Genomic DNA, 12,853 nt, shown 5'->3' with positions numbered 1-12,853 from the left:
TGCAGTCTTGTAAATTAAATATTATACTATTGAATACTCTAGTCACTTTATATACAAGTGGCACTCTTCTCCTAAATTCACCATGACTTCGGGGGCGGGGGCGGCGGGAAATGGAATTACTACATTCTTCCTTTACTTTCCAAAGGCTGAAATTATGAATTCAGACAATGTTGGGGCATGTGCTTGCTCACCACAGGTCTGTGTACATCCCAGAACGCTCTCTCTTGACTATCAAGGATCTTCCTTTCAATCTTGTCTCTCTTCTTGTCCACTCTGTTAACATCACAACAATGAAGAGTAAGCAGTGTTAATCATAGTGCCTCTGTGGATAAAAGGCCACAACTTGAACAAATCTTCCAAAAGACTCACAAGGACTCACTTTGCTTGTGCTTCTGCTTGCATAAAAATGAACTCCCACTTCCGGGCAAATGCTCTCTGTAGCCTGGCCAAGCTCTCCTGTAAAATATACCATGGAGAAGACATTCTGGAGCTCAGTCTTACTATGCCCCCTTCTAGTTTATCTACCATATGTGAAAAGTGAAAGTGGAAATCACTCAGTCGTGTCCAACTCTGCGACCCCATGGACTATATAGTCCATGGAATTCTCCAGACCAGAATATTGGTGTGGGCAGCCTTTCCCTTCTCCAGGGACTCTTCTCAATCCAGGGATCAAACCCAGGTCTCCCGCATTGCAGGCGGATTCTTTACCAGCAGAGCCACAGGGAAGCCCAAAAGCTATCTGTTTCTGCCCGGTTGCATACCATATGTACTTACCAAGAAAACAAATAAAAATTCCTTGGAGTAAGTGTACTTGGAATGATAAGTCATGCTCACTAAATGCAGCTAATCCTCCAATTAACAGTCACAGAGGACATAGGAAAGCCTATTACAAACATCAATATTAGTGAATATGACTAAAACCCCCAAATACTAAACTTACATTAAAAAGTGCTCAAGAGTAATCCATTGGATTTTTCTTTGCCCATTTTACTGAATAAGAAATCAGTACATTTCTACTACTGATTCAATAAGTTTATCTGGTTTTTGAGAAAAATGTAACCCTTTGGCCCCCCTACTACCCATTTACAGATAGTGCTTTAAGTTTAGTAAATCAGAAGATAGCGATCATCTGAACAGATTACATGAGGTCAATTTAATCTGCTGATGGTGACCAACCTAAAGATTTTGCAAAAACCATTTTTCAGTGTAAACACTCTTTAATTCTCTAAGTTTGGATATCTTCATTATATATAGTATATATATATATATGTGTGTGTGTGTGTGTGTGTGTGTGTGTGTGTGTGTGTGTGATTGTGTGTGTATGTATATACATAAAGATTTTGGGCTTCCTGGTGGCTCAGTGGCAAAGAATCTGCCTGCCAATGCAGGAGATACAGGTTCGATCTCTGGGTCAGGAAAATCCCCTGAAGAAGGAAATGGCAACCCACTCCAGTATGCTTGCCTGGCATAAACCCCATGGACAGAGAATCCTGGAGGGCTACATTCATGGAGTCACAAAGAGACACGACTTAGTGACTAAAAACAAATGACAACATACATAAAACTTTTACATTAAAGTCAATTTTAGCAAATAATATATACTTCCTACTTCTTCCCTGAATTTGTGTATTTAGAATTTCATCATCACTGTGAATGATGAGAGGAAGTAAGCAAGTAAGGGATATAGTAATTATGCTGTCCCTCCCTGGAAATCTGATCTCTAAGATTCATGAATGTAGAAAGTTCAGAGTGCCCAGAAATGACCATAGGCCTTATTCTTGCTCATCTTACACCTTTCTTTGCCAGGAAGTCCTTGGTACTTACAGCTTCATAGTCGGCCAGCTCCAGCCTTGCTTTGTTTTGCATTGTTCTTTTGCAGAGGTAAACCGCTGAAAGGGGGAAAAAACCACAATCATTTCTTGCCTGCTTATTTACACTGAGGCACTAAAAATAAAAAATAGAGCATTATAAACCAAAGCATATTGGTCTTTGTCATTTTTCCCCAAGTTGTAAATTTCTGATTTTATCATTTTTTGGGGGCAAAACAAATAATCTGTAACATCATTACTGAAATTCAAGTGAAGAGAAAGTGTTAGTCGCTCAGTGGTGTCCAACTCTTTGTGACCCCAAGGACTGTATCCTGCTAGGCTCCTCTGTCCATGGGATTCTACAGACAAGAATACTGGAGTGGGTTGCTACTCCCTTCTCCAGGGGAATCTTCCCAATCCAGGAATTGAACCCAGGTCTCCTGAATTGCAGGCAGATTCTTTACTGTCTGAGCCACTCAAACACAGTGGTAATTTTAAAAGGTGTTATAAGAAAATAGACATGTTTAGAAGCTTGGTAACCATTTCATATATTGTTAAAAGTTCTCTCAGGGTACTGTACTAGCCTCTAGACAGGATTTAACCTCCAAAAAGCACTCAGCAACTGCTCAGTCATGTTCCAGTGATTCCATTCTATGAAGTTCCTCTTGACACATTTTAACTCCAAGGCATTTCATCTGGTGGTTTGAACTGAACAGTCAGTCAGCTGGGCAGAAGAATTCTAGGTCCTTCCTATAAACTAAGCAGAGATGCTGTTCTTCCCCAGCTGGTAAACTATATCTAAAACAGAAATGTTTATGACAGCTTTGCAATTCCAGCCCTTTGCCTCCCATTCCAGGAAATCAGCCTGAGTAGTATTGGAGCTTGACAAACAGCATGGTGATTTGGGAGTACAGTGCGGTATCCCTTACTTTTATTATAACAGCTGCCCAAAGCTTCACAAAGAGTCCAAGGAGCAACAGTAGGAGATTGAGCAGCCTTGGAATAATATCTCTAGGCCTGAAGATAAACTTCTTTAACAAGAACCTGACACCTCAGACTTGGCATGAAAGCATAGCTCAGGTCAGTCACAGAAAACTTATCTGGCCAGAATTTGTTCTGTAACAATGATAGAAATGCAAAGACACAGCACATTTGTTTTTATTTTGTTGTTGCTCAGGGCTAAGTCATGTCTGACTCTATGTGGTCCCAAAGACTGTAGGCTGTCAGGCTCCTCTGTCTGCGGGATTTCCCAGATAAGAACACTGGAGTGGGTTGCCATTTCTATCTCTGGGGGATCTTTCTGACCCAGGGATGAAACCTATGTCTCCTGCATTGCAGGTGGATTCTTTACCACTTAGCCACCAGGGAAACCCCACAATTGGTGCGTGTTGTACTTTAGTCACTACGTCATGTCCGATTCTTGCGACCCCATGGACTGTAGCCTGCCAGGCTCCTCTGTCCATGGGATTCACCAGGCAAGAACACTGGAGTGGGCTTCCATTTCCTTCTCCAAGGATCTTCCTGACCCAGGAATTGAACCCAGGTCTCCTGCACTGCAGGTGGATTCTTTACCAACTGAGCTACAAAGGAAGCCCCACATTTGGTATATGTCCTTAATAGCTGAGAAAAGTAGCAACTATTCAATATATTACTGAAAGTCTTTACTGAATGCTCTGCTAAGTTAGATATCAGCAATCTTCTATTTATCTCACTTTTTCGTGCATTGAAAACTTGGCCCTTGACCTTGACTGAACAAATCCTGTCACTCTGTGGAACTCAGCTGCCTCATCCTTAGCTGAGATGGTCAAATTGGATGACCTCTCAGTTTCCCTCCGGCTCTGAAATTTCATTACTGGATAAAGTCATGATTTAACACTGACATGGACATTCTGAGTCAAAGAAGAGTTGAGGGCATGCCATTGCTTTGCCAAAAGAAACTTTGGAACCTTGCCAGGTGTTCAAGTTTACTCTCTGACTTCACTTTCTTCAGGGTTCCTATAAGAGCTTTTGTCTAGTGTGATTTAAAACAATCTAAATCTCCTTCAAAGGGAATGACAGAGGACGAGATGGTTGGATGGCATCACTGACTCAGTGGACATGAGTTTGAGCAAGCTCTGGGAGATGGTGAAGGACAGGGAAGCCTGGCGTGCCGCAGTCTGTGGGGTTGCGAAGGGTCGGACATGGCTGAGTGACTGAACAACAACAAAATCTCCTTTCTGTTAAGAGAATGTAGAAACAAAATACTAAAATCCCCACACCCTCTCCCTGCTTAAGGAAAATGTGAAACCAGACATCCAAATTTCTTGTTAAGCAGGTTTTAATTAAAAGAAAAAAATTTTTTTTTGACAAATCACTTGGACTTAGAAGTAGTCTTATTTCAGCTCTATGCCACAAAAAAATGTCTATTATCTATCCAGAAAGTCTTAGGATATAGAATATTTACCTCCTAGGGTATGAAGTTTCTGTCTCTTAACTTCCCAGGCCGAGAAAATTTCAAAGACCAAAACCTGACTGAACAATAGTCTGCACCTTACCAGCCACTCTATATTAAAACAATGAAAAATAATGCCTCTGTTGTTGATTTGTGTATTCACTAAGAATGTTTTTCAGCTTTAATTGCTAGACTTGAGGAAACTGAGTCTTCATGAAATAGTATCGCTAATTTGTAGATGGACTGCAGCATGCCAGGCTTCCCTGTCCTTTACCATCTTCCAGAGCTTACTCAAATTCATGTCCATTGAGTCAGTGATGCCATGATCTTACTTCTTTGAATGTTGAGTTTTAAGCTAGCTTTTTCATTCTCCTCCTTCACCTTCATCAAGAGGCTCTTTAGTTCATCTTCACTTTCTGCTACTAGGGTAGTGTTATCTGCATATCTGAGGTTATTAATAGTTGATAGAGCAATCAAATATCTTCATTCCAGCTTGTTCTTCATCTAGCCTGGCATTTCACATGATGTACTCTGCATATAAGTTAAATAAGCAGGGTGACAATATACAGCCTTGATGTACTGCTTTCCCAATTTTGAACCAGTTTGCTTTTCCATGTCTGGTTCTGTTGCTTCTTGACCTGCATACAGGTTTCTAAGGAGGCAGGTAAGGTTTGCCTATTAGTGCTTACTTATATTCTGACTAATTGTAAAAGACCCTGATGCTGTGAAAGATTGAGTGCAAGAGCAGAAGAGGGTGACAGAGGATGCGATGGTTGAGTGGTATCACTGACTCAATGGACGTGAGTTTGAGCAAACTCTGGGAGATAGTGAAGGACAGGGAAGTCTGGCGTGCTGCAGTCTAGGGGGTCGCAAAGAGTTGGACATGACTTAGCGACTGAACAACAATATTATAAATGATCTCATTTATATGAGTTCATTTTTTTTTTAATTTTTAAATTTTCCCTTTCATTCTTTGATCGTCAAAAAGTCTATATAAGGATTGTAAGCAGTCTTTTATTTTCATGCCACCACAACTATTTTTCTTTTAGTAAAACTTTAAATGAAATAAATGTGCTTCCTGTAGTTATTAAGCCTAAGCAAAATGGGAAGTCTGGCTGTACACTGACACTGTCAAAGCCCTTTTTATTGTTGTTGTTTAGTTGCTATGCTGTGTCTAACCCTTTTACAACCCAATGGACTGTAGCCTGCCAGTTTCCTCCAGCCGAGGGATTCTCCAGGCAAGGATCCTGGAGTGGGTTGCCATTTTTTCCACCAGGGGATCTTCTCCACCAGGGATCAAAATCGCTTTTCTTATGTCCCTTGCATTGGCAGGTAGGTTCTTTACCACTGAGCCATCTGGGAAGTCCCAGAACCTTTCTATATAGGCTAGAGGTCCTCAAAACATCCTGGAGGAAATAGAGCATTGGCTGAATATTTTGGGGCACAAACCATCATTCTGCAAGATAAGGTAAGTTCTGGACAATTTCCATTGTTAACTTGTTAAAAGTTCCTTATGTTGAGAACATGTCTGCCTTTCTGCAGTTAGCATGCATTGGTCTCAGTCGACCCTAGGATGAGATGAGTGAGGCATTTGCCTACAGGGTAAGTCAAGAGATTGCCAAATTACCCACTAATCAAGAAAATAAATAATACTTTAATGTAACATATCAGAGAAGGCAATGGCAACCCACTCCAGCATTCTTGCCTGGAGAATCCCAGGGACGGGGGAGCCTGGTGGGCTGCCGCCTATGGGGTCGCACAGAGTCGGACATGACTAAAGCGATTTAGCAGCAGCAGCAGCAGCAGCAGCAGCAGCAGCAGCAGCAGCAGCAGCAATGTAACATATGCAAAAATAAAACTGCAAAAAAATCTACAATGAACAAAATATAAAAGTATTCAATAAGGACATGCTCCAACAGGGCCAGGATTTGGGTGAAGTGAATGAGGTGAGTCATAAAAGTATAGCATCAGCTCCTGTCTTTATTGGAAGTTTCAATTTCTTGAGGTCCACGTTCTGTTTGAACACTGGAGATTGCACCCTTAACAGGAGACAGACGAAAGATGTTGGTTGATGTGTGTTCATCTGCAGGAATTTCAATGTGCATTGTTTGCTTATAATACCAGTGAACTTCCCACCTCTCGCTTCTGTTTGAGTTTTCTATCACCACTACAGTCTCTACTTCTTACCATAGTTCTCTAAAACACTTCCTTGGGTCTTGGCCTCCAGCTTTCATTGCAATCCCTTTATACTAGATGATCCTGGATGTAAATACACGGGAAATTCATTCCTGACTCCATTTTAATTGGATTGGATTATCTTTTTTGTACTTGGGTGAAAAAATATCAGAAATCTCACACAACTTAATTTTCAAAAAAATGGTGTTTTTTCCCATAGCCCTTAACACGATCAACATATCCTATTTTTCTACAAAACCAAGGTAATCATGGAAAAGTGTTCCTCCATCTAAACTGGCTTATAGATGTTTATGTTCTGCAGAGGCTTTCCAGTAAGTTTCAATTGGTGATGAAAACAGACATTAGATATTGACAGAATATAAGAAGCATTCTTTAAATCTTCTTTAATCAATAAGCTTTGTCTGTCTGAAGCTGTTTCAGAAAAAACAGCTAAGTAATCACTATTATTTCTGTTGGGCCTTCCAACCCAACTACAGCATCAACATCCTCTTTATAAGAAAGTGTTCATGCTTTATAAATGTTCTTTAAACAAACAGTGGTGGGAAATTCAAAGTTGGATACTTTGAATCGCTTCTATACTTGTACGTAAAATGAAAAATCACAGAAGACAAAGCATCATTGCCTATAGGAGTGGTATAGTGTCTGAGATCATTATCATTTCACTTTCTCTTTGTCTATAACCTTTTATCGAATATTTATTTTATTGTTCACTTGTATAATAATACACTTGCATATTAATCTTCACTTGTATACTAAACCAAGCAAATGAGACATAAACAGGTATATGTTTATTCAGGGGGAAAAAAAAAAACAGAATAATAAAGACTATGCCTACTTTTAGTTAAAAATTAAATGCTCTCCAGGTTTGGGAGAAAGTTTAGACAATGACTCTCATTAAATGGACTCTGACAAGAGCTAATGTTAAACCGAATGACATTAATAATTTTGAGATGACTGACTTTGAGAGATGTTCCATAAATTATTTTCTGTGTAAGCCATGCCATTTCCTCGTGTTTAGCACTAAAACATTAATCTATCATGAAGTGTTGAAATATGAACTGCAATTGTAAACACTAACATATTCATGAAAAACGCAAAAGATGTATTGAGAGAACATTAAGAATAAGAATTTGCTTTTATGCAAGGAACAGGGAAAGCGTATCTGTCAGTATATAATAATGACAAGTGAAAACAATTTTGATCCATTAAGTATGAGAGCAACAATACCAGTTTTCTTAGGCATATTAATTTTGATTCATTCAACAATTTTAGGGAGTCAGTATTATTATCTTTTTTTCTTGAAAAGCAAGCAGAAAGGCTCAGAAATGTAATAAGCCTTGCCCAAAGTTACACAGTTGGTATGTCGCTGTGACATACCAACTGAGTTCAGGTCTGTCTGCCTCCATCACCTGGGTTTTTCTCCATGAGCTCCTTTTCAGATGTCCAGGTGTTTTCTTCACTAATATGCCATACTCTTTGGTGAAATAATTCCCAGGCACCATCCCAGGTTAGAACTGGACATGGAACAACAGACTGGTTCCAATAGTGAAAGGAGTACGTCAAGGTGGTGTATTGTCACCCTGATTATTTAATTTATATGCAGAGTACATCATGAGAAATGCTGGGCTGGAAGAAGCACAAGCTGGAATCAAGATTTCTGGGAGAAATATTAATAACCTCAGACATGCAGATGACAACACCCTTATGGCAGAAAGAGAAGAACTTTCACTCTTGATGAAAGTGAAAGAGGAGAGTGAAAAAGTTGGCTTAACACTCAATATTCATAAAACTAAGATCATGGCATCTGGTCCCATCACTTCATGGCAAATAGATGGGGAAACTGGAAGCTTTGACAGACTTTATTTTCTCCAAAATTACTGCACATGGTGACCACAGCCATGAAATTAAAAGATGCTTGCTTCTTGGAAGAAAAGTTATGACCAATCTAGACAGCATATTAAAAAGCAGAGACATTACTTTACCAACAAAGGTCCGTCTGGTCAAAGCTATGGTTTTTCCAGTAGTCATGTATGGATGTCAGAGTTGGACTATAAAGAAATTTGAGTGCTGAAGAACTGATACTTTTGAACTGTGGTATTGGAGAAGACTCTTTAGAGTCCCCTGAACTGCCAGGAGATCCAACCAGTCCATTCTAAAGGAAACCAGTCCTGAATATTCATTGTAAGGATGGATGCTGAAGCTAAAACTCCAATACTCTGGCCACCTGATGCAAAGAAATCACTTATTTGAAAAGGCCCTGATGCTGGGAAAGATCGAAGGCAGGAGGAAAAGGGGATGACAGAGGTTGAGATGGTTGCATGGCATCACCGACTCAATGGACATGAGTTTGAGTAAACTCCGGGAGTTGGTGATACAGGGAGGCCTGGAGTGCTGCAGTCCATGGGGTCACAGAGTCAGATACGACTGAGCGACTGAACTGAACTGAACAATCCCAGGATGGACAAAACTCTCCACAAAGTTCTCCAACTCAGATATACCAATCAGAAAGCTGTGTGTTTGTTTGTTTGTTTGTTTTTAAGTGACTTCTTTAAGTATCTCAGTTTTGAAGAATGAGTACCCTGAAAGTGTTAGTTGCTCAGTTGTGTCCCACTCTTTGCAATCCTGTGGACTATAACCTGCCAGGCTTCTCTGTCCATGGGATTTTCCAGGCAAGAATACTTGGAGTGGGTTGCCATTTCCTTCTCCAGGTGACCTTCCTGACCCAAGAATTGAACCTGGGTCTCCCACATTGTGAACAGACTCTTTACCGTCTGAGCCACTTGGGTACCCTGCTGGGTACCCTGGATGAAAAAAAGCAACATTCCCCCCACTAGAAAAGAATCATCTATTCTATTAATTGTTAAGTACTCTGGTTTTTAGATTGTTTTCCGTAAGTTATGTTAGTTTGAATTTTTGGTTGGCACATGACCACCTGGATGAACTATGAAATCCAAGTTTGACAAAAATGAGGGATGACTTCATTGGTTTTTTATGGACTTTCCTATGGTTTTCTATCAAATGTCTTTCCAGGAGGCAAAGAAAGCCAGATTGCTGTCAAGTTTCTGTCTTTGCATATGCTGGCCCTTTCTCTGCCTCAAATGCCTTCTCTGCCTTGCTTCCTGAAAAATTTCCCCTCTTTTAAAATCCACCTCAAATGCTCTCAGTTCTTTTGTGAGATCACTCTGGAAACCCTCAAAGTAATTCTCTTATTCTTACAAACTTCCATCTATTTTACATATACCACTATTAACATTCACTAGGCACTTCACAGCAACTTCTTTTGTGTAATTCTCTTTTCTCATCTAGCCTATGAGTTACTCAATAGTATAGATAAAGTCAGAGTCTCCTTATCCCAGAACCTACTATGGCCCTTGGCGTTGAAACAAAGCCTCAATAAATACTCGTAAAAATGATATTTAAAAACCATACAATATTATGTTTGAAAACTGTAGCCTTCAGGAAAATGTAAGAAGCGGCACTTATTAGGAGCCTGTTTCCTTGAAGAGTTTAATTAAAATCATGGTTGTTGAACTGAGTTAGACAGAAGTAGATTTGAAGTAGACTGAAGTTGATTCACTATGATTGAATTTCCTACTGTATCTTTTCTTTTGTTTGCATTTGGCCTTTCATGTTTAACAAAACCTTCTGCTAACAGAATCACAAGATCCCTCAAATAATAGTGAGAAAAGTGCAGTGTGGAAGGCAAGGGATCATAGCTAAATAGAAGAGGTGAACAAAAATTCTGGCTCTCTGAACCCGTTTGTTACTCTTTCCAGTAGACCAGTGTGGTACAGAAAAATAATAATAATAATAGTCCTTTAAGGTTTATTTATAGCTCTTTAAGCTATTCAAAGGAACTGTATTTTTTTAATAGTCACAGGAGACACTATAACATGGAATAAGCTGCCACCAGATTTGGTGACTTTCTAAACAAGGTCATTTATAAATTCAATGTTAGAAATATTACTCTCATATTGAAAATTTTAGTATTCTCTTCTCAGTGACAAACAATAAAATGCAAGCATGTGCTCATCCATACATAATGGTACTGTCAACAATAAAATGAGGAGATATTGCACTGACCATAGTCTGTGTTTTCCGGCTCCCAACAATTTGATGGCCAAAAATAGGGTGTCTGTGGAATGAAAAGAAGTGGAACTTAGGTTAAACACGTAAAGAATTAGTGGGGCTCCTGGTTTACGAGCCGTGTTTATCTTCAGCAATCATCTAGAACAGTTTGCTAACAATGTGTTTTATTATCTAGAAAAAAATACTCAGAGAGGCACTGTAAGGTTTTCCTTTTAAATTTACTTTGCTAATCAATTGTTCAGCCTCTAAATAAGTACAGCATGTATAGAAAACAGCGTACCTTTGCTACAATTGTATGTCATCTGATATAAAGGTAAAAGGACTGATTGCACTATTTATATAGAAGTGTTAATCCACAAGGACTGAAAGCAAAGTCTTATATTCACTAAGACTCATGATGAAATAAGTTTATATTTAGCACATTATTTTTGTTGATTCATGTATTTCATCAGTGCCCTCCATATACCCAAAAGCACAACCATCAGAATCTTTCCTTAAGATGGGCAAACAGTTGCCTGGCTCTATCAATTATATAATGCAGGTCTCAACATTATCCAGCTAGATTAAAACAACTTTTCTCCTTCACTTTAAAAAACATTTTTTCATAGAAACACTTACTGCTCTAAATTTTTAAACTGCACAAGTCAGAGATCAGTTTTTTAAACTAATATCTTAGTTGACTGCTTAACAATAGACATATATGATTCTGTCAAATTCTAGAAACTGACTGATGAAACTACAAAGAAAATGTCTGATCGGGAAAACCAATTATTATCATCAGCAGATTATATTTTCTGATAGGACTTTTCTAGCCCTGACGGCGGGACATGCTTGACTCCAAACCCTGAGCAAACTCCATGACTATCTGTCTGCTGTTTCAAATCATTCCTTGGACGATGATGGCCCTGGGATTCAATGGAACAGTCTCTGCAGACATCAGACTTGTGGATCTGATTATATTTATTTGTCAATTACATTAACAATCTGTGTGTAGCAAGCATATTTGGTGTAATCTCTGATTGCGTGCATGCATGCTCAGTCACTTAGTCATGTCCAATTCTTTGCCACCCTATGGACTGTAGCCAGCCAGGGTCCTCTGTCCATAGAATTTTCCAAACAAGAATACTGGATTGGGTTGCTGTTTTCTTCTTCAGATGATCTTTTCAACCCAGGGATCGAACCCATATCTCCTACCTCTCTTGCATTGGCAAGCGGATTCTTTGCCACTGCGCCACCTGGGAAGCCCAATCTCTGATTACCAGTTTGATAATTCTGCCTCCTAGAAGAGGGATTCTCAAGGAGGGGAAAAGGGTAATTGGGAGAACTTTATGCATCTCTGAGAGAGGGTCCTTCCAAACTGTTCAGGACCCCCAGGGGATTTGATTCACTTTCTATACTTTCTTGGAAATTGCTCCAGTACCATAAAGAAGGGTACTAATACTAATTCTGTATATAGGTGAACAAATTTAGAGGGTAAAAAGGTTGAAGCACTAGATAAAGGGGGATATCAAGGCTTTATACAGCACTCCCTCATTGGCAAATAAATTCACTTAACCCAATTTGAGGGAAAAATTGGGTCACTGTTCTAGGGGAAGCATAGAGAAACAGAAAAAAATCTTATTTTCATGCAGGCTGGTAGTGTTTGAGATACTTCTCAGAGAATGCATTATTCCCTTTGGGTTGCTTCTTTAGTTTGGGGGATGTGTGTGTATATGCAAGCATATTTATTTAATTTTTAAAATATTCACTCTAATCAGACTGGTCAAACACATACTTTTTTTTTTTTCCTCAAAACTACCAGGAATGTTTTCATCAGTATTCTTAAACAGTTTTATTTTTCTATCATTTATTTAGTGAAAACACCCTGACTGTAAAATAGATAACTGAAACTATTTTATCCTGTGATATTATGTGGAAAGATGTTTCCAAGTCTTCCAAGGAGACCAAACCAGTCAATACTATAGGAAATCAACCCTGAATATTCATTAGAAGGACTGATGCTGATGCTGAAGCTGAAGCTCCAATGCTGTGGCCACTTGATGCAAAGAGCTGACTCATTAGAAAAGACCCTGATGCTGAGAACGACTGAAGGCAGGAGGAGAAGGGAATGCCAGAGGATGAGATGGTGGGGTGTGTGGCATCATTGACTCAACAGACATGAATTTGAGCAGGTTTCAGGAGATGGCAAAAGACAAGGTTGACTGGTGTGCTGCAGTCCATGGGGTCACAAAGGGTCAGACACGACTAAGCAACTGAACAACAATAACATTAAGTGCAAAAGGCATAAAACTAACACTCTTTACTAATATTGCATATTTTTTTCTAGGAA

General features: G+C 39.3%; 1 protein-coding gene across 4 annotated transcripts in view; it reads right to left on the bottom strand.

Moving 5' to 3' along the window:
* Positions 1 to 12,853, bottom strand: part of RGS7 (regulator of G protein signaling 7) — a 473,731-nt gene that overhangs the window by 64,309 nt on the left and 396,569 nt on the right. For all 4 annotated transcript variants that reach the window (XM_069545572.1, XM_069545573.1, XM_069545574.1 and 1 more), the window contains 4 exons: positions 10,519 to 10,570; positions 1,825 to 1,889; positions 380 to 456; positions 192 to 273 (listed from right to left, as the gene is read on the bottom strand). In XM_069545572.1, the coding sequence (XP_069401673.1) occupies positions 192 to 273; positions 380 to 456; positions 1,825 to 1,889; positions 10,519 to 10,570 (276 nt within the window). The remainder of the gene's footprint in view (positions 1 to 191; positions 274 to 379; positions 457 to 1,824; positions 1,890 to 10,518; positions 10,571 to 12,853) is intronic.

Source organism: Ovis canadensis, chromosome 12 (assembly GCF_042477335.2).
Source record: "Ovis canadensis isolate MfBH-ARS-UI-01 breed Bighorn chromosome 12, ARS-UI_OviCan_v2, whole genome shotgun sequence".
NCBI lineage: Eukaryota > Metazoa > Chordata > Mammalia > Artiodactyla > Bovidae > Ovis > Ovis canadensis.
Note: the sequence above shows the minus strand (reverse complement) of the source record. Positions and strands in the feature narration are given on the sequence as shown.